Source organism: Lichenostomus cassidix, chromosome 6, assembly GCF_008360975.1.
Source record: "Lichenostomus cassidix isolate B80296 chromosome 6, HeHo_3.0, whole genome shotgun sequence".
Taxonomy (NCBI): Eukaryota; Metazoa; Chordata; class Aves; order Passeriformes; family Meliphagidae; genus Lichenostomus; species Lichenostomus cassidix.
This window is the reverse complement of record NC_139487.1, coordinates 13184965-13207497: the sequence shown is the minus strand read 5'-3', so window position 1 is coordinate 13207497 and position 22533 is coordinate 13184965. Positions and strand designations below refer to the sequence as shown.

The 22533-nt window shown below is 43.1% G+C and overlaps 1 protein-coding gene and 1 long non-coding RNA gene across 4 annotated transcripts in view; one reads left to right on the top strand and one right to left on the bottom strand.

The window, feature by feature from the left end:
- LCOR (ligand dependent nuclear receptor corepressor) overlaps positions 1-11331 on the bottom strand; it is a 90939-nt gene extending 79608 nt beyond the window's left edge. The window contains exon 1 of one of the 3 annotated variants that reach the window (XM_085065039.1): positions 11148-11331. In XM_085065039.1, coding sequence (XP_084921165.1) covers positions 11148-11244 — 97 coding nt within the window. In that variant the 5' untranslated portion in view covers positions 11245-11331. The remainder of the gene's footprint in view (positions 1-11147) is intronic. The other 2 variants (XM_085065034.1, XM_085065035.1) reach the window with 2 other exon arrangements.
- A 524-nt stretch (positions 11332-11855) lies between these two features.
- On the top strand, positions 11856-21637 carry LOC146435242 (uncharacterized). The gene is made up of 3 exons (XR_014853187.1): positions 11856-12175; positions 13977-14119; positions 16987-21637. It is a non-coding gene; the product is annotated as an uncharacterized LOC146435242 (long non-coding RNA).
- The last annotated feature ends 896 nt before the right edge of the window (positions 21638-22533 follow it).

The following is a 22533-nucleotide window of genomic DNA, read 5'->3' as shown; positions in this document are numbered from 1 at the left end:
CAACTCAGAAATTAGCTCTGTGTGCTGCTAATCAGCAGAATCATGAAGACGCCCCTAGGCAGCACCATGGCATGCTGAGAGCAAAGATCCATCTGCCTTAAAGATGAGATCAGAGGATTGCTTATCTCTTTCCCCTAACTGCATATCAAAGGACTATTCTTATTCCTTTACAGCTATGCAAAGCCCTCCAACTTCCAGACAATAGAAAGACAGACAAGAAGGAACATCAAGAAGGATATAGGGTTGGTATGCTGAAATGCCCACGAACATGATAAGCAGAAGGTGCCGATTTCCTGGGAAAAAGTGTTTTTGCATAGACTTTTTTTTAAGTAGGTTTAGTAGTTTTAGTCCTAAGAGGAAAAAAAGTTTCCAAAAATAACTGCTTACTTTCTGAAGTTTGTGAGGTGTCATCACAAGCGCATTTAGCTGCTGAAGTTCATCACCATGCCAGTAAGTATAGACCAAAGCAGCTGTGATTGACTTCTTGATACATGACTTCCTCTCAAGCATCTCCCATTATACACCAAGCTGCGTAAGGCACTTCCTATCCTAGGGCCAGGACCAGTCCTTGGGCTACGAGGAATTGAGAAAATGTAAAGCCCTATCTGCTGTTCTTATTTGGAGCACAGAATTCACTTCAAAGTACAAGCAGCAGAAAGATACAAACTCAAGATTAGTCACAGGCAAACAGATTACTTAGGAACAAGAATCAATCTGTCATAGGCAAGGAGTGCAGGCTCCATGGCAAAGTTGACTAGAGCTCTGCAACATCTTTAACTTATGAAGTGAAATTTTAATCTCATTTTAAACTGAGTAACTTGCTGAGCACAGTAACCTCTGAACTGTATTCAATTTTGTGATTGAATTGTGCTCAAACTGTGACCTCAGCTATGATTCTAGCAAAAAAAGAGTGAGGTGGACAGTGGTCAGGATGGAAACTATTTGGGTTTTGATACCTAGAACAGCAGTGCACCAACGGATTACCAAACAGCTTAGTGTCCATCCCATACTTCAAATGCCTTCTAGTCATTAAAATAAATAAATCCATGTCCTCTTGAGACCCGAAAGGCGGTTTACCTGTTGTTTCAGGGCATCTGCCAATGCACCGCATGGAGACTACATCAGTTTATGCTCAAGCCTGTGTATTCAAAGTTCCTGTCACAACCATGTAAGGGAGGAATGCAATGAAATCTTTAGATCTAACACAAACTAGCAGGAGTTTGGCCTTCACAGCAAGATTATTGGAAGAGAAAATACAGAAGCTCTGCGTATAGGGGGTACAGTTCTGTGCACAGACCCACTTAACACCACTCTAACCTTTTTCCAGAAGTCAGCTTTCAAGTTGAAGTTTTCCAGGCTTAGTATCCCCCATGATATCCATTTTTGGAAAAAATATACTTTTAAATAGTGAAGTATGAGAAGAGGAAGAAAAGATAAAAATCAATCCTAATCTAATGGATCACTAAATATCACCTCATACTCCTTAACAACCACAGCCACTTTGGAAAAGAGAAATAGCCCTCATTTACAAATCATTTAGAGGAGTAATATTCAAACTGTGGAATCCTGAAAAGCATAAAAACCCCACACAATTTAAACTATTGGCAATGGCCTTGTTTTTCCACAGTTGCTTCTTGCCAACTTCAGGTAGAAAAACATTTATTTGAGAGAGCCGTGGTAAAACACAGTTCTTCTCTCAATGGTTTAGGCTTGTTCAAGAAATAAATGCAGCACTCCTGCTGAATTCAAAAGATCATATGCAAAATGGACCCTCTGTGTGGCCCATCTCACCTGAGCACTGAAGCCATTCATTTCCAAATGACTGCACATCACTCAAGGGAAACTGCAGAGGCAAGATCAAGGGATTAGAATTTGTGAGGACTTTACAAAAATACTCCCATAAGACACAAGAACTAGGTTCTCATAGCATCTTACCACACAGTTCCAGATGATTATGTTTTTCTTATTTTGTATGAATGCACAGGATTGACAAGGATGACAAAAAAAGTATAAAAAACCAAGAGAAATGTGTAGGCAGTAGTTAGGCATTTTACCAGAAATATCAAATTTAGTGTTATACTTGATACAGTTTTGCCCACCAAGTATAAGTTAGAATAAACTAAACATTCATGGGAAATATTTCAGGGGAAAAGCTACTTTTTCCCCTTTCAAGAGACTTTGACACTTCATTTTGACAAAGGCTCAGTGCACTTGTCTTAAGCGACACATTCTGAAGTACAGATATTCACCTAAACCTACACACAACTAATACTTCATACTTAGTTTTACCCTCACACTTCTCCATCTTTTAGTCAATCTTGTAATATTTTGAAAGATAGTAAGGTACAGTATATGAAGATAAAGAATAACTACAAAGGTCACAGAAACTTTCCATTTCCAGTTGAACAAGAGCACAATTTTTCCAAAGTTTTTTAACCAGCAAGGGAGCATTTAAAACCAGCAAGGGACACTCCTCTTACTTAGCAATGAGGACAATTAGATAAAGAATTGATCACTGACACAGAAGTGCAATAGTTGGGTTTTCTGTTAAGAAAAGTTTTTTCACTGCTTGTTTGGAAATGAACAGTCACATGGCTTTTGTCTTCATAAGATAAGAGTAAGACCCTTGAGAGAAACCCCAGAAGAGAGATTCTGGTATCATATAAACTTAAGTTTCACTAATGACTTTAAAATAGCAGAGAAAGCAAGGGATAAGGTAGCAACGCTACTCCTGTTCTGAAGGATGTAAATGGAATCACTGTTTTAAGATGATTGCTTTTAAGATTTTTTCGATCGGAAAAGGAAATTACCTTCATGCTTTCCTATTCTCTTGCTTTTGCAGAGTAAATGGAAGCATCCACCTCTGCAAAAATTTTCTTTATGCAAAGGATACAAAAGCACGTTTTCAGAAAACAGATGTTTTCAGCATCTAAAGACAATGATAAAGCATCACCTAGAAAGCAGCTCTCATTGCTTTTGCCACAGTCACAGATCTTAACCCAGGAGATGACCAAACTTGAAACAAGGTCTGCTGTAACACTACCTTACCTTCAACTATTCACAATGAGGACAAAATAACTGCCAAAGATGCCAAGAAATAAGCCAGGCTGCTATTTAAACCAAAGCAAATCTGTTTTCTGCATTCCAATATACAAAAATTTTTCTCCAGAAGCCAAACACTACAGGACAAGGCACAGGCTGAGAGGACTCTTTCAACCACAAGGTTCCCCATCTGAAGTGCACAAGCACATTACTCTGACTAATCTGTGACAAAGTTTCAAAACTGACCTGCAAGTTAGTCTGCACAGGCAGACCACCAAAGAGCTTTGTGAATATGAATTGCTGCGGAGAGCTTAACAGCTGCAGGACTAGCCTGTCCTTGCAAGTCTACAGGCTGAACTCAAAAGTCTATTAGACAAGTAACATAGCAAGCTGCCTCCTGTCACATACACACAGCAGAAAAGTGAGCCAAACAGCACATTGGCACAGATTAATTACAGACACTACTACATGCACAGGAGCACAGGGTGAGGAGCCTCAGTGCAAAGAACTGGCCTTGAAGCATTAAGAACAGGGAATTGCAGGCTGTGGGTTGAAGCTTTCACATCCTTTTGTTAGTGCAACCAACAAAAAAAGAAATAAAGAAACGAAGAACTATGACTCTTGACTACCTCTTCCTCTTCCTATTCTGGCAGTTACTCCATTTTCAATACGACCACCACCCCTGCAGCAGCAGAGGGCAAAGGACTACATCAGATGGACTCATCTCTCCTGTTGCACAGTGAAACACCTGTACTATAAGTGTATACAAAAAACATTCAAAGACAACCAGGAAAGTTTTCATTAGTAAACTCAGCTCAAGAGTTAAGATTGTCTGGTGGCTTCTGATGTCTTTCCACACTGCTGGATTCAGCTTCTGAAAGCTTCCTTTGTTAATGAATACTAGGCTCTTGTCCAGTCCTCTTTTCTCCCCCTCTACTCCCTCCCATAAAATATCACGGTCCTCAGGGCATAAGGAACATCCTTTGTCTTCCTGCAAGTCTTCCCTGTGCAGCCACTTTGCCACCCCTCCTAGAAAATGCAAGAGGAGTACCATCTTTTCTCTTCTTTAAAAGAAGAGTTGAAAAAACAGATGTAGACATCATCTAATTTTCATCATAGCAATTTTGCTACAGAGGAAGTGGTGTCCTGCAGAAATGTTGCAAAACCATAAGCTCCACTTCATCTTTCATGCGCCTGCAGCATTGATGTGCAACTCAAATCTCCTACTAAGTTTGAGAGTTCAAATGTTTTGTCAACTCACCATAAAGAGCACATGATACTACACACAACATACAGGATGAACTAAATCTGAGGTAAATGACTTAAAAGGTATCCAGAGAAATAACAGTAAGGCATTCTTCAAGAGAAAAAGAAAGCAGCTGAAGTTCTCATTTCCCAAAATGGCCACACAGATTTATTAGAGAGAAATGAGAAACACCAGAGGCCTGCAGAGATACTAGGGAGAGGTGGTATAAAGCTGCAACTTATCAATAGAGGAACTGGTTGGGAAAGCAAAACCCACAGTTCATTATCAGGGAGAGAGCATGAAGAGGGAAATTGCTTGAATCTTCCTGCTTCTGAAATGAACATGAAGCACACAAAAATTAACACCTACTCAATGAAAGATGGATTTTTGCTCGTGTGACAATACCAGTTGAATAGTCTCAACTCCTCATTCTTTCCCACTCCATCCTCTGCAGATGTAGCAAGAAAAAAAAAAAAAAAGAATGTTTTCCAATCAGGTCTAGTCAGGGAACTAATTCACCAAGCTGCCACATATAGTTGTCCAAGAACAGAGGGGACTATTTAAGCCAGTTTAGACAGCACTACTGTCAAACATAACCACAGTCTGTAGCATGGTTACGAGAAACAAGATACAAACTAGAAGACTCCGTGCCTTTGGAATAGGCTATTCTACCTACTTCCCTTCCCCCCACAGATGTGGTACCATCGAGTGTTTCAGATGCGCTCTTCTGATCATCTCATTCCAAGCTAGGATGACTCAGGTTACTAAGCATCACCAGAAGATTAGCTAGTTTTGTAGACTTCTGTCAGTTTAGTAAAAATAAGCACTAACACCCCTCTTAGACAGAGGCAGACCCCAAATTGGCTCAGCCCATCCTATCCAACCCTGCCCTCAGAAAATCCCAAAAGCTTTGTATTTCTCAGAGTTATAAATATCCATCCCAGCAACCTTTGAGAACCAAAGCCTCATCCTCTTAGGAGTGAAAACATATATACATAGAAGGGTGAGGAAGAGGATTGGAAAGTCCCCTGTAAAATACTGGAGGAGTGTTTGCTCTGCCCCAAGCTGCATGACAGGGCAAATTTTCTTTAATCCTATTAAATGCCTGTTTTTACTCAAACCTTGCCTAACCTGACTTCTGGGAAGCATTCTGGTTGTGATTTTACAGCAGCCACGAAAGAACACAAGTTCTCAGACAAAAACAAACAAGCAAACAAAAAATCAAAAACAAACAAACCCCAAAAAACCCATAAAGACACTTGACAGTACTTGCCTGGATGTACAAAAGCCTAAGATGGCAGTGTTGAGTCATGAAAGTACCATGCCATAAGGATTTAGACAACTGAGCGTGTAAACTGGGATTCTGTATCACTCATTCTTAATTAATGTGAAGCTATTGGACTTCAATACATAGCAGTATTTGGACTATCATCAACATATGTCACAAACTGTCAAGAAATGGCTTAAAATTTTGGAACAGTCTTCAGACACTCTTTAAAAATAGTACCATACCACAAAGCTGTAAATCTGTAATATATACATCCCAACATAAATACTAGAAAGATTTTACTTAGGTGGATTTTTACAATTTTCTACATGCACGGAATGGATTACTGTAATTAATTTTGGAAGTTCTATTAGAGGGGATGAATTCTGAATGTCACTATTTCTCAGTTTAAAAGTCCAAAACCTTTTACTTCCTGCAGGACAAATATATCCCAAAAAAGAAACTTCCCACCTTGCAGAGACTATTATTACCTCACACAAATTAAAACACATTTTTGTTGAAATGTGAAACAAACTGAATGATTAGGCTTAGCCCAAAATTTCATGTCACAGGCATCAGAAGAAGATCTCAAGATGGTATATATCAAAGTGATTACCAAGAATTTTTTGAGTATGCTTTTGATTGGTTGACATCACCTCTAAAATGACAGCAGTTATTCTTCATTTGCAAGCAGGGAAACAAGGGCAAATCCAGAATGACTTGTAGTAAATCGAAAGATATTTGGAACAGATCTAGATTCATTCCCCACAGTTCAACTTCTACCATTCTTCAGACACATACCATCCTTCCATGCACATTTAAAGTAAATCTAAATATCAAACTGTAAACTTTACTCCTTTCAACTAAGGATTTTTATTTTTAAATGACAGTTGCCTCAACTTTTTCCCTGGTGTAATTTTGTCATAAAAGGGTAATTCTCCTTCCCTCTATTCTTATTGCTAACAGACAGAAATGTTGAAGCATACACCAGACCTTCTTGAACAAGCCTTCAGCTACTGCAGTGTAAAATTGCTGTACAATGGATTTATGTTAATTAAAAAAACCCCACAAGCTGCATCTACATTGCAAGCGGGTTGAGATAAGGCAAACAGTACCACTCACACGTTTGCTGGGGACAAGGCTGGGGGTGTATCTAAAACAAATACCAGTATAGAACAGCATTGCATTTAAACTTTAACTTGCTTTTTATTATTATTTTTCAACAACATCACAGCTATAATAAGCTTTCTCATTTTGGAACAAAGAAATACGATCTGACCTTTGAACTAGAACTACGTTAAAACACTTGGAGACTCGAGCCTACTTCCAAAACAAGGTAACACGGCTAACTGTTTGGAAACAGCAGCTAATTCATATCACACACAGGCTGGAGCTATACAGGAGCCATAATCAAGATAAGAAAAGCAATAAAGATTTCAAAATTATTCAACTGCTGTACACCTTCTCTTGATTATTATTAGCTTCTAACACTTCCTGATGTATCATATTTCTTCCTCAGAATCCACACTTTAATCCTAAGTGTCCAAGGTCACAGCAGACCACCACTATACAACGAACTAAAAAGAAATAGATCAGGTACTTAGGTTGCAGTATTTCATCAGCAATAATAATTTCTTAAAAAAGGAAATTACTTCAGTTTATTTTGACAGCATAAGTGTAAAATGAACAGCTAAGCAGCATTTCAATGAAATACCGGCAGAGCTCAAGATGATTGGAAATCTTATGAGAATGTTACAGGTCTTCCCATGAAATCATCATTTTGCTCCCAAAACTAGGATCACTGCTGAAGAGTAGTGAACCATTCCCTCCCTGCCCCCACACCCCCAACACAGACCGTAATTAAGTCAGGGAGTCTCCAAGAGTACAGCTAATATTTAACAAAGGGCCAAGCATCACCAGCTAGTAGAAATGCATGCGATCACCTCAAACTAGTGCTCCAGTGACCACACAGCATTGCTGTGTTATTACTGCCTGCATAAAAGGTGTCAGGAGGGTTTCAGGAACCTGTGGGTTATTTCCTCCCTCATTCCTTAGTAGATCCGATCTCATCTACCATTTCAAATTCAGCAAGTGTCTGAACAGAAGATGATTGGAGGCTGGGAAAGTGGGGGAAAAAATTAAAATTACCACGTGCATTCGTCTCTAGGTATCTGCTTTTGGCCATTAAAAAGATGTTAATACTGATGATTGGTACAGAGAACACATATGTCAGCATCAAATAGTTATCATCTGGCACATTGTGTCCCTACAGAGTACTGCCCGGGCGCCAGTCCCAGCTACCCCTGCTCTGTGGTTCCACAGCCCCATTACATCTCTCTTAGCAAGAGCTCAGACACCCCTTCTCCACACTTCCTTCCACCTCCAGGCCATGGCATGCTGCTCCCCTAAATTTCATCACTGATCAACAGAACTGCTCATAGACCTGTGCTCCACCAGCCTCTCCACCTCCCTCCCCACAAAAAAGGGATGAAATGCATGACAGCAAAGGAAGGTTTCAGCCAGATGAGTTCCCTGAGCTATCTCCCATGAAAAGCCACACTGGGACAACCAAAGATTCAACTCTGTGACAGTTCAAGCTGATCTATCGCTGCTGCTGTGTTCTTACTCTTTTCCTTTCCATCAGCTTTGCATTCTCACACTCTTCCTTGTGCTAATGCTGGTATTTGCTCAACCTGACAGCCAGCCAGTTCAGGGAGATACACCAGCAGAAAATTATTCTACTTCCTCTAAAACATGTTTTCTGTTAGGACAGCTCCCCTGAATTGGTTCCTTGTGGGCAGGTGGTACGTCAGCCCCTCTGTGTTTTTGCTCCCTTAAGAGCACAAGCTTAGTTTGACAAACTGCCATGAACCCACAGTCCAAAGGAGCAGCTGATTGCAGAAGCAAGAAACAAGTGGGGAAAGTGAATTACTTAAGCCATTTTTACTGCCAAATGCTCTAGCTCAAACCACAGGTATATTTTTTCTGAATGCCACATTGTGTGATATTAGAACGACTTTTCACGGAACGATGTTAACACAGAAAATCCCACACACGTCGTTTACTTTCAGAACTAAATATGAATGAGTATTTCTGAAGTAACAAGAAAGATTTTTCCCATACTGATACAAAAATATTGGAAAGCAGAGTGTTTATTACAGGAAAAAATTCTCAAAGACTTCTACAAACAGCCAAGGTGAAACAGAACGTTACATCATTTAACAGTCTACTTCCAAATCTCAAGAAACACTGTCAAAATTCACTTAAAAAGATTACAGAGGTATATTTAGGGCAAAGGGTTAAGATCACAACACAATTTCAGCCGGACATCCTGGGCTAGTGCAATAAACCTTTTATAATTCTACAAAAGTATGAAAACAAAAAGGGTAACAATTGACACATTTACACAATTCAACAATTTATGCAAGATTCATAATAGAAATGAGGCAGGTCCTGAGACCTCATAAAGCTGATCAATTTGAAGCTGAAACTATTTACAATATAGTGTCATCAAGATAAAAGTCACAGAGCACTGTTACACTTTGGACTTTATTTTTTTTTAAATGGTTTTGTACTTTACCTCCAAAAAACCCCAGTCAAATCTGTGCTTAACAGTGTTCACAGTATCTTTTGTTAAACACACACACAGGGACTTTCAGAGAGGGAAATCCTTTGGAGGAACAAAACGTATCGAATTTAGGTATGAGGAAGAGATATGGAAGGGACAAGGGGAGAAAGCAACTTCACCAGAAGCTGGAAATTTAAATGGCTCTAGAGAAATGGAACAGTGTGTATTAATGGGGGTAGAGGTGGGGTGTTTGTTTTAAGTTTTAGCACTTAGGGTTGCTAAGAACTTCAATAACGTGGTGTTTTCCTTGAGTCGGCAGATGACACAAACTCCTCTAGCTACCCAGCATTTTCCCAAAGAGCAGAATAATGAACAATTCTTGCATTTCACCCCAAAACAAGATCTTCAACAGTAGCTTTTGTCTTGTTTTCTTTTTTCCCCCTCCAAATTTACTCCTCACAACTATCTAGTTAAACTCCAAGCAGCAGGATAGCTCCACTGGAGGATCCAAGAACCCAGTGCTAGAGCAGCAGGGACGGACTGAGAGGAACACAAGATTACATGCTGCAAGTAGGGAGTTTAGAAAGAACTAGAACAGTTGAACAGCAGCAGCTTGAGGGAAGACGAGATGAGAAAAGGAGATAGAAGTAAAATAAATCTGGTTCAAGAAGAGGTGGAAGTCAATGACATGAAGCAGAGATAGAATCAAAATAAAATCCCACAAACTGAATCTAGAAATATCAATTATTCGTTGGAAAGGAAACCCAGCACTTTTATGTAATGTGGCTTTCTCAGGAACATATTGTCCTTCAACCATTTTATGCATAAAACAAGTTAATTGCTTGAATTACTCTTAAATTAACAAGTATCTAAAGCACACTTTTATATTACAGAAATTTAAACATTTAGATGAATCCAAAAATATACACAGCAGCACTTACACATCCTGGTGCAACCAAAAATGGTGTTTCAAATCCCTGATAATGAACTGGGATGCTGAGCTAACTGACAATAAGAGGTTTAACTGTGCACACAAGGAACTAAAGTGAATCTGTGACTGTTATTTCAGATTACCTATGCTGAGCAGTCACTGGCAGATTATGGCCATATTTGCATATTTAAAAATAAAACGAGAATGTGCTCAATTACAAACAGGAGACCAAACAAGATGAGACAGACCAATGTTCTAAACGGGGATTTTAAAAATTACTCTGCAAGTTCATAGACTACTGTTGTCAGAGCTTTTTTTCTTTGGGGACACACTGAATTACTGGCCAAGAGCTGACATTTATGTGTATGTTGGGACCCATAGAAAAGGTCTCAATTTCTTGCAAGGGAAAGAGAAAAGAGCAAAATCTGTCTTTTGAATGGAAAAAGTTACTCGAGATGAAAAGGACTTCCTTTTCAAAACCCCAAACATTCGACTGCAAGAAGGCTACCCAACAAGAAACGCGCAAAGGAGAGGAGGAGGGGAAAAAAAAAAGGAGGTGGGGGGAGAAGAGAAAAGCCATCACACATCCTTTTAACCCCATGGCCCCGCTCCGGATTCACGGCATCAATCCGGCACCGCGATGCACAACTTTCCGCCTTGCCCGCCGCTCCTCCCGCCGGCTCCGCGGCCTCGCTCCCTCCCGCCACGCCGGGCCGGGCCGGGGGCAGGCGGGCTGGCCCGGGCTCGCCCCTGGCCAGTGACAGGCGGGCCGCTCCCCGCCGCCGGGCGCGGCCCCGCCGTAAACAAGTTTGAAGGGGCCGCGGCCGAGCCGGGCCGTGCCGAGCGGGGAGGAGCGGGCGCGGCGCTGACAGGGGCCGCACAAAAGGGCAGGGCAGGACCCCCCTCCCGGCTCCCCCCCTCCGGCGCAGGGCGGGGCCCGGCCCGGCGCGGCGCCTCACGGCGGCCGGCGGGGAGGGGAAGCGGGGCGGGCCCGCAGGCCGCGGCGCCGCTCGCCTCACGGCCCCCGCTCCGGCGGAGCCTCCCGCCGCCGCGGGGCCCGGCCCGGCCTCCCCGCCGCGCCGCCGTCCCTCACCTACACAGTGAATGAGCTTGTGTCGCCACGAATCGAGCTGGTGGCGGACGCCGCGCCTCTGGATGGAGCACTGCTGCCGCCCGCACGGGCTCGCCATCTTCTGGGCGGGGGCGGGGCGGGGGCGGTGGCGGCCGGCGGGGCGGGAGGAGGGAGGGAGGGAGGGAGGGAGGGCCGCGCGCGCCGCGCTCCAACACGCCCACCCGCGCTCGGCGCCCGCCCCGCCCCGCGCATGCGCCGCTCGCCCGCCAGCAGCCCGCACGTGCTGCGCCGCCGCGCCCGTCCGCTGGGGGGCGCTGTGCCGTCCCGTAGCTGTTCGTGAGGGAGCGGGAACGCCATGAGGGGTGACCTTGTTCTGAGAGGTCCTTGTGTCCTGAGGGGACATGCCACCCGTGCGGGGGTCACCGTGTCCTGACAGGACATCCCACCCCTGAGGAGTCGCTGTGCCCAGAGCTGCAATCCTTCCTTGAGGGGACACTCCAACCCTGAAGGGGCCACAGCTGTCCATCAGGAGGATGTGAAACCTCCTCATCTGCTCCACGGTGTAGCTATAAAACCCCAAGGTCTGTTGGTGGCCATGATGCACAGGGAAGGCACATGGCCGCAGTGGCTGGGAGGTCCCACAGTGACAGCTCTGTGACTCAATCACCTCTTGTGCTGCAGCCTTGCATCACAAGCAGAAGACCCTCCCTCCAGGTAAGCTCAGATGTACGGGCACTGGTGATGCAGTAACACCAATTCTAACAGCAAGCAGGGTATGCATTGACAGTCAAGGGAAGGCATGGCAGTCTCTGTGCAGGAGGAGGATTGGCATCAGCTTCTCTCAGGCTCAGGGGATGGGATTGGAAAGTGAAATGTCTTCCTCCAGACCTTGCCATTAGGCCAAAGGCCCGTGAACCTTTATTCTCCCACCCTAACCATCAGAGAGCCATTACCCTCACCTTGCCCAGCCACACATGATTAGGCAGTTAGAAAGTCATAGAGCTCAAACCTGGCTGGTGAAATGCAGCTGCAGTATTAGGATGTCCCAGGTAAGGTATTTCCTGTCAAGAAAGAAGTGTTTGAGCTACTGTTCAGGTGCTGTTGCAGCTGCAGTGAGCCACCTGTCCTATTCAAAGGGAACTCCAAGAGGCACTTGATGTGGGCAGGTAGGAGAGCAATGAACCTATCCTGCAGAAGGAGATCAGTACAACTCAGTTTGGTTAGTCCAGCAAAAACAATGCAAACCCAAGTTGTGTTTATTCTGCCAATCTACCAGGGAAGTTGCAGTGGGGAAAAGGTGGATAGACCTGCCTGAAAACCAATGGTGGCATAAGGACAGATTATTTATTGGCTTTTAATACTCTTATGGAGGAAGTCAGAGGATGGCTTCTCACTGTAGGAGGTGGAACTTCCCCGAGTGGACAGCAACCAGTAGAACGAGGCAAAAGCCCATTTCAAGATACAGGTTCTGTGAAAGGAGGGCAAGGTGAAGTTCGTTTTTGTGAGCAGAGCAGACAGGTTTAGGGAATCCTAGCCCTGGTTTGAAAGCCATTAGCAGTGAAAAAAAGGAAAGCATGACCTATGGAGGATTTCTATGTCACAAAGAGTAGGAAAGCTCTTTGGGCACCCGCGCTCAGGAATGATCCCTTTAGCTGCATCTCATTCCAATTGTTGGTGATACCTGGTCTTTGTTCCACCCCTTTTTCAGTGTGATGAGCCATTGGGATCTACGTCTTTGTATTCAGATGCAGGGAATCTCCCTTCAACTCAGTCCAGACGTCTCTCAGTAGAGCCTGAGTTCATAAATCTGTTAGGCACTGTACTAATCACAGAAATATGTGTTCCCTGAGAGGTAGATAATCTAAACAAAGGGATTGCAACATGAATGCTCTAAACTCCAGCAGGTAACTTCTTGTCTGCAGTCTGCACGGCAGCTGGGACAGTGGGTGGACTCCCAGCATTAATTAATAGAGAGTTCCAGTTTTGTTCTTTTTTTGCAACCCTCTGTTCTTAGACTGGTGTTGAGATAGCAATGCTTTGAGACAGCCCCATGGTTCTACCCTGTGCTGGTGTTGGACCTACTACCATAAAGCTTCTGATTTCTGACTGGGACCCATATAAAAATTAATTAATTTTCCATAATGTGTTGCCCTCCCTAGGGCTAATCACATAGTGTTAGCATGATAAATATCAACAACTTGGATTTCTTACCCACCACCAAAGCAGGGAGGAAGAGAATGAGGAAAGCATGAACCAGAAGATCCAGTACATAGAGCAGGAGAAACTGCTTGAGAGCTAGAGAAAGGCAACAGTCCTGTAACCTGAAAAATGGTTTAATTCCACAGGCCTCCTGTGAGGAGGAGCAAGCAAAGGGCCAAGGCACACTTTATGAAAGGGTAGCAGCATCTGGAATCACAAGCTAAAACTTTTGTGTTCAGGGGGATGGAGAAAAAGGGTTTAAAGAACTGGCCTCAAGTGGGACTGGCCTCAAGAATCTCATCGAGAATGACGGCTGAGTAATCTTTAAACTACCAATGGAATGGGCAGATCTGACTTGATTCTAGAATTAGGACCAAGTTTGAAAAACCAGAGCTTGTACCATGCTGCCACCAACACCATCAGGCAGGTTTGTTCAAATCAAAGTAGATCCACCATTTTCCTGACCAGGACCATCAGGAGGCCCCAGCAGCCACTCCTGTGCTTGCTCCTGCAAACATCTCAGCACAAACTCTCTAGCTGGGACACAGCTTTGGCCTCCCCCCATTTCCCATGAGCCATGAGACTTGCTGCAGTTGGAGCGTTGTTTTCTCTGTTTCTTACTGGCTTCCCTTTGATGTTAATTGTTTGCAGGCAAAGCTTAGTGGAGAGCTAGCTGTTCTCTGGTCCATCTGCTGGTTACTACTGAGCTGCCCAGACCAGTGGAGAAAATGCTTTGATGTTAATGAGCTGCAGAAAAATTCACTTAGCACCAAGCAGGGCCTGGCATCTCAGAGGTAAGACTTTCAAGGCAAATCCTACAGCAAGTCTCTCCAACATCCGTTTGGCATAACAGAAAATACTCAGAAAGACATTAGAGCAGAAACCTGTCTTCTCACACAGTCTTGCACTACACCCAATATCGTTACAGCCCCAGAGATGCCAGAGGCAGGGATGTAGTGAGAGTTAAAAATGGCCCTATAGGATTGCATGACCTTTATGGGACTCAGTAGAAGCATCATTTACCCTCTTGCCCCCTTAACTGACCGCTTCTGTGGTCCTGCAGCAGGAATACATAGGAATGGGAGAAGGGGATGGACTGTAAATTGCTGATCCACCGCAGGCTGGCTCCTGCATGGCTGGTGCTCAAGGCACCCCATTCTGAACATGGCACCTTCTCCATCAGCACAGCAGATGTCTGAATGAAATGGGCCAGCTGCAGTAAAGTGAGACTTGCACAAGCAGTCTTGGACTATCCTCTTTCTTAAGTGGATATTCCAGCAAAACCTTTTCTGTCAATCTGCTCTAGGCAGCAGCATGCTGCCAAGTGCACACAAACCTACAGGTCAGTGATGGACCTCTCAGAGACGGGGTATGAAAGGGTCCATGGACATGTTGTAGCTTCCTCGGCTTCAGTCAGCCTTTTTCATGGGCCCCAGACCAAGAGGCTGGGGTTTCTCCCCAGAGTAACACCTCATGTACAGAGAGGGCCCAGATTAGGCAGAGCTCATGCTATGGAGAGATTATGTAGGAAGCATGGAAAGGTGAGAAAGATATCTGTCCAGTGGAAATGTGAGGTACCACAGTCTCAGTAAGGAAGCACTGAACCACAAGTATGAACAAATGCAAGTGAGAAAAAGGCACAAATTCAATTTTGCAACCCTCTGCCCATCATCAGCAAAGTATATGTATCATATCACACAAATTCTGCTTCTATCCAGACTCTGTGAGCTTTTGAATATAGAGAATGACCCAGTCCTCTGGGAAGCCCCAGCCAAGCAAAAGCAAACACAGACTATGTCCCATCAAGTAGAGTAACAAATGAGACCTCACTGAAAGTTAAGGAGAAACATGCCTTCTTCTGAGGAATGTGGCATAATTCCAATATATTGCCTTTGTGAAATGATTTATAGTAATGAGCAGGAGAGATACTAACTTTTCAATTTTCTCACCAGGATAGGATTATTCCCTGCAGCAAACTGGATTACACAGTTTAAATAATGCAAGCCAAGTCCAAATGCTTGTGCCATGCCCATTGCAGGGAGGAGCTCACACAAATGTGTGTGAGCCTACACTGAAATAATACCTAATAACGCAGAAAGTGACATTGTGGAGGAGGCCATGACTGATCACAGGCCAAGGAGACAACACTGCACTTTGGAAAGTCTACCCTAGTCAGTGGGAAGAGACGCATAATTAACCTTTTTTATTGTCACATGCAATAGCAGCTTCACTAGAGATGGATAGACTATCAGCCTGAAACCTGAGAGATATTCATTAAGTTTAGGATGGATTTCAGTGCACAAGACTGCGTTGTCAGAAATTGTAATATTAATATAAATACAAAGCAACAGATTTATAAGGTGGATGGGAATAATCTGGGGTTTACAGCAGGGAGTTTATATCCCCATTAAAGGGACAGGAAAGCTGGACAGTTGAATAAATGGACTAAGAAAGATCACTTTTGTAATAAAAGGAAGGGTGATGCAGCAAGGTGAACACTAGGTCAGCTGGTAACTGTTTCAAGGGGATGAGGAAACATTCACCTGAAACCAGGGTTGCGCTGGAGCAGCCAAGTTGTCTGCAGCATGTTTGACTTGAGACTGCAGCATGACAGTAGCATGCAGCATGATAGCAGCAGTTCTCATGTTCTGCATGCTTTGCTCCAGTGCCACTGTTCCTGACACACAGGAGGCATATCTTCTCTGTGTGACACATCCATGTGAGGCAGTGCTGTTGCTCATACACATGCACAATGGATGAGCCATTTTGCTGTCAAAGGAACAGATAACTGCTGGGTTCTGCTTTTCCCCCACTCGAGGAAACAGGGGTCAGCTATTTTTTGTCTGTGCCACTGCTGACTGTAAGGAAATTCATGGGAACTTAATCAACTTTGGTCTGATTCTATGAAATATACAAGAATGGTGGCATATCACAGAATAGTTCCCAAGCTCTTAGCAGAGTGATTTGGAGATGACAGCATCTTTGGGGGTATCAGCTCATTAAGGGGCTTGGCCAAAACTATAAATGATATAGAAACAGGAAACAACAAGACATTCATTCAACCAAGCATGCAGGTAAATACAAGGAAGGCTTGGTGCATCCTAAGAGACAAGCAAGTGGAACAAGCAGTTGCACCCTACAAGCTTTCAGCACCAGCAACCGGAGAGGTGCAGTGTCCCCAAAATGAAGGGTGCAAAGAGTTTGAAAATTTTAAGTTGCTTATCAAAAAACCTCTCTCTGTATATGCTACAAGAATGAAGGCAGCACTCAAAATAGCTTCAGATGTTCGTGTCATGCACTCACAGCCACAGTCAAAACTCTGCTCAATGTTAAACGTGTTTGTGGTCACTGCAAAGGCACAAGGGAGGTGCTAGAGGCTCAGTGACAAGTGACTAATCAAGAACTTTAAAGGTTCTCAGATATGAAACCACTGACTTATTTGATGTAGCATACTAAGATCTGCTTCAGCTGGCTCTGATAATTCAGAAGTGAAAAGTGGCAAATATACTGCAATTCTTGAATGGAGATTGAGGAAATTAGGGAATGGTCACCATACCCATCACCCGGGAAGCACATTATGGGTATAAAAATGCTAAGTGTCTTCATATACAGTAAGCTGATCTTTACCAACAATGACCATAAAATGCTTCTTGCATTACAGAAGAAGTGGAGGATCACATGCAGATAGAAAATATCTCTGCCCTTCTCCAAGGTGATAAAAATTTTCTTTCAAGTTGCAAATGTGCATTCAGCAAACTGAAAAAACAGCTGGTGAAAGACGACATTTTCATGAAGCAAAGCCCAGAGCTAGACATCAAACACATGAATTTTATTTTTAAAAAGCTGCAGCAGCAACATCAACAACAGAAACAAAACAAAACAAACACCCAAGCCAATGTAAGGTCGTGTCTCATTTCAGTAGGAAAATGATTGCCAGAGTAGCAGCTCAAGATGTGAAGCCACAGAAAATTATTCAGGATAGTAGCAGAGTATTTGTCCATGTTCCAGAAAGAAAAGAAAAAAAAGAGGACAAAAGGGGGGGAAAAGGAGGAAAAAACGCACATCTGGGATGTTGCTTAAACTACTGGAGAACAATTATGCATTGACATGTACCTAAGTGATACTGAGCATAGACTATTGACCACCTGATTAGGATAGTGGAATGAAAAGCAGCTGGAGGACTTGAGGAGGTTGTCAGGAGAAAAAAATATAATGATAATGGGAGACATTAATTACCCCCATACAGACCAGGTAGACACCATGTCAAAGAATGATGCAAAGACTGTATTTTTAGCCCTCATAAATAGATATTTCTTAGAATGACCACTCAGAGGAGCCAAGTAGAGGACGAACTCTTGATTTAGTCCTGAGAGTACATAGGAGGGAGTTTGAAATGTAATAGTGAAGAGTCACCTTCTCTTTATGAACACAGTGTGCTCAAATCCATTATTATAACAGGAGAGGAAAAAGCACCAGAAAAGTACACTGCAGTGCAATGTAACTTAAAGGAGAGATGAGCATATTCTCCTTCCAAAGGTAATAAGTGTAAAAGTCAGCAGAGTAATTAAGAAGAATTTTTAAGTAGCCGATGAAAGGACAAATGCTTGCAATGACATTGAGACCCTTCATATAAAGCTTTAAATATAGCATCATTTGATGTATCCTAACAACAATCTAAAATAATAAAAAAACCAAATCTGGCACAGTTAATCAGCAGAACAAAGATGACATTTGGAAGAAAAAAAGAATCCTTCGAAAAGAATAAGTATGGCCAAAGACGAAATACAGAAAATCCCAAATTCTGCCAAGTTAAATAAATAAATAAATAATGAAACCTCACAACCCAATACATTTAAACCAGCCAAATTAATTTTCTAAGAGCAGCTTTCTAAAAACATGAAGATTACTAATAAAGACATGTTTTACACAGTAGGGGGAAGCCTACAGGGACTCAGGGGCCCAACAGTGAGCTTTAAGGGAAGAACAGTGAAGAAAAATGACCTTGACTAGAGGCTGCTGTCACCAGGCACAGTTGTGCACATCCAAATATTTTTTAGCTGCAGTTTAAAAGCAATGGGTATATATAAAATTTCTACTGATGTGTGGGTCCAGCCTTGTAATTGCCTCACTCCAACATGTGGCTTACAGCAAGCTGAAGGAAATATTGCTGGAATAATAGGGTGGTGGCTGAGGGTCCCAGACCAGATTTCAGTCGCTGTTAACTTACACACATTTCATTAATAGATAGCTCTGAAGTGAATAGTCAAATGGGAAGCACCGAGGTCTGAGGAATTAGCCACTAGTCAAAGCACCAGGAGAGAGAGAAAACAAAGACAAAACTGAGCCCAGCTTGTGGATCTGGGAGGGGTTATTGGTTCACCAACCTTGCTATCACATGGAGATGTTTAGAGATGTTGATAGAGATGGGGATTAAGAGAACAGCTGTCCATAGCAGTAAGTGGTGTTGGCTGCTGTCACTTCTTTCCCTGGTTGCTATTGGCACTCCAGAGATCCTGTCCTGCTCTGACCTATTCCTTTTATCCAGGCCATTGATAGCACTGCCTTCTCTGAAATCTGCCTCCACCAGCATCCGGAGGAGTCTGATTTATTCATTTTCCTCCAGTGGTAGCTACAATTCATGAGCAGATGCATCCTGCAGGTCTCTTCACTCATGTGAGATTTTAAGTAGGTCTCACTCTTGTCCACTGGTGAAAATGGACCACAGTGAGGTCTAACTGTCCCTGAGCTAGGCTTCAAAGTCTATAAAAACCCAGATTTAGCCTGAAGTATTTCCTGATTCATTGTACCAGGTGTTTCCCCAAATGTTAAGATCATCTCTTATTCACTTAATGTGCATTTTTATAACAAATTGAGTGCTTTGCCTGCATGCTAGTTGCAACCCCAGGTCTTAGAAATTCTGATACACAGACATTGGCTGGTCTGCACATCTTCATGGCACCACACTGTCAATGTTCTGTGTGCACTTCACAAGTCCTTTGATAAGCGATAGACATCACACTCCAGGCCATCCAAATGATGCTATCAAGCATGTTCACTCTGGGTTGCATGGCTAGAGCTGAAAGTCCTGTTTCCTGAGCTTGTGCAGCATTGCTCTAGTGAATGAGTGGGATCCAGGAATCACTTTACCCCCCAGGTATTTGAAGGAGAGCTGCTTTACTTAGGGACAAGCTCCAGCTGTCTCTTGGTAACTGAGAAAATGTATTTTCTGCTATTTCTCTACATAGTTCCTGCCTCTAAAAATATGCAATTTGAAGATGCAGTTTCTAATACTCATCAGTTCACCTGGGAACAGAGCTTGTATGCTATATTGATATCATATACGATTTCACAACCTTGTAACTCACCCATTGACTAAGCCTTCAAGTCACACTCAATTTACCTTGTTTAGCATTTTCACATGGACTTGTGCGTCTCCCTTGGATTAAGCTGAGAGGTGTTAAATCCATTTGTCCTACCAGTGTTATCTCCTAAGGCTCTGTCGTCACCTAACCAGAATCTTTTGAGGTTAAACTGGAAACACCATGTCCTTTATCTCCTTCATCCATTCCCAGTACAAACTTTTTCTCCTCAGATTTTGTGACAGCCAGTGGCTACTGGCTGTAGGCTTTGGTAGGCTTGTCTCCAAGTTTTGCTATTTGCTGTGGTCACATCAGGCAAGCCAGACTGTTGGCATACTGGAAAGGTGTTGAGCCAGAGAATAGTGCATCCCAGCAAGCATTGGAATGCTTGGCACAGGCAGAATGTGCCGTCTGGAAGAGATAAGAAGAGTGGAAGCAGGCTGGCAGCACCTGGTCTGTAGGAGGAGAGCAGGAAGTCATGAAACACTACTAGTAAATCAGGGTATTGTAAGGACATAAAAGGGGATGACATGGATAAGGTATGTCCTGAGGAGGTGTGTGAAAGGGTGGTAGAAAGGACCCTGCACAGTTTTTCTCAAGGGCTGGCTACAGTCACACCAGATGTAGCCTTGAGAATAAACTGTGCTGTCTTCAAGGCTACAAGATGAATAAAGAGTAGGAATTGTGCAATTCTAGGAGTCTTTACTTTCACAGTGAATGCCAGGCAGTAAACAGTGCCAGAATACCTGCGCTCAGGTATCTTCTGACAAGACAGAAAGCAAATTTCTCTATTGATTCAGTGTAACGTAAAGCGCAACATCATTTCAGACATGACTTCAGTGAATGGTGAGCCTGCTATATCAGTTAGGGAACAGACCTATAGGGAGGAGCAGACACCAAATGCAGACCTGCAAGGAGAGTGGTGAGGGGAGAGCAGACATGAAGCAGCTGCAATCAAACCCCAAAAGTGGATTGAACTCTGTTTCAGTAAAGGTGAGGAGGGGAGCATATGAAATGATGAGATACCTAATGAAACAGGAACAGCACAATAGAAATAATCCCTTAGAGGAGGCTGCCAGTTTCTTAGACTAAAGGACTCAGTTCAGAGTTAAGGACGATACACTACAAACCAGGAGAAACTGCTGCTAAAGGTGAAGATCAGTCCCAAGGTTGAAAAGGAGATACAGGAGAAAGTGTACAGGCTGCATCAGACACAAACATGACCAGGCTGCAGGACAGGATTAACCATATATTCTCAGAATAAATTTGGGCTAGTAAATCCATTGGTAATTTCAGAAGAGCCAAGTGCAAGCTCCCAAAATGCAGAGGCAGCAGAGGGTTGGGAGGTATTGCAAGTGCTGAGAGTAGTAGTTCCTCATAGGGGAAGAAGGGGACCTTGACCTTGTCAAGGGATGGGGGAAGTAGGGTGAAATTTAATGGCAGAAAGGGCAGATTAAACACTTGGGGACCAGCAGCAAGGACATTTGCTATAAACTGATGAAATGAAGGCTCCAAAGGAATAAAAAGACCTTACTGCACTGAAGGATGAATATGAAGCAGCAGCATGATGCTTCTGTGAAAAAGGAATGGCACGATGCTAGAATGCATCAGACAAGTTATTTTTAGCAGAGACAGAAACATTATTGCCATTGCGCAAGGCATTGTGAGACTTCCTCCAGAATATCCTTGCAGCTCTGCATCCAGGAAGGATAAATTTCCACTGCACAGAGAAAAACTATTTGGATGCTGAGACAAACAAGCACAAGCTGATTAAGAATCTACTAAAAGAGTTTGGTTTGTTCTGGCCAGGCAGGGGCTGAGAGGGGACAGATGTATTTCTGAAGAACTACTGAAAGAAAATTGAAAAAAAAAAAACAAAAAAAAACCCAAAACAAACAAACAAAAAAAAAAACAAAAACAAAAACAAAAACAAAAACAATAAAAAAAAAACAACCAACCAACCAAAAACTTAAGAAAATATATAAGATGTACAATAATGGCAAAAAATATTTAATGAGTTTGGGCGGTGAATTAGAGAGTTTATACCCCTGCCAGGATTGATGTTCTGGACCAGCCTTCTAAGAAGGGTAATGAGGCAGAAAAACCTGGATCAATTTAACACGCAGTTTGATAGAATTCCCTCCATTAATTTCTAAGTGAAGGAGCCCTGGAAATGGGCAACTCAGCCTGGGATACAGATTCTGGCTGGCTAAGGAGTCAGCAGTGCTAAGGTTGTTTGGGGGAGGTGTTGCTTTACCCTGGGTTTCCAGGTTTCTGCTGGCCAATGTGACAATGAAGAATAACCAATTTCCCTCTTAATTTTTTCTAAAGGTACCAAGGTTTTCCTTCCTCTGGGAAACTAAAGGCAAGCTCTAGGTCTCCTGCATTGGTGCTCCCAGCATTACAGTCCCAGCGGTCTGCTCACACATTAGGCTTAACTCTATTGCCAGATTAGGGTCAGAAGGGAATTTTCCTGGATTGACAGAAAAATTGTGGTTGCATTTTTTGTGTGGTTTTGGTAGGGCCCTTTTTGTTTTGTTTTGCCTTGGCATTTTACTTCCCCAAATTCACATTTACTTCCTAGATCCTACGTAGCTTTTTTTATGAATTCTCTGCCATCGCCAAGCTGCAGACCAATGGTTCCTTAATCTCCCTGTTTGCTTCCTACAGAATGCTTCCTACAGCTGCAGGGTTTTTTCTGAGAGGAGTCTGAAAGCACTTGCAGCACCTGGTTTGTGGGGTGAGTGGAGCAGGTGTCCACACTGAAGGCACCAACAGGACCTTCACTACCTGTTTCCTCCCAGCTGCAGACACTGGACTACTGGGTAACCCTGGACAATTGCCCCAGT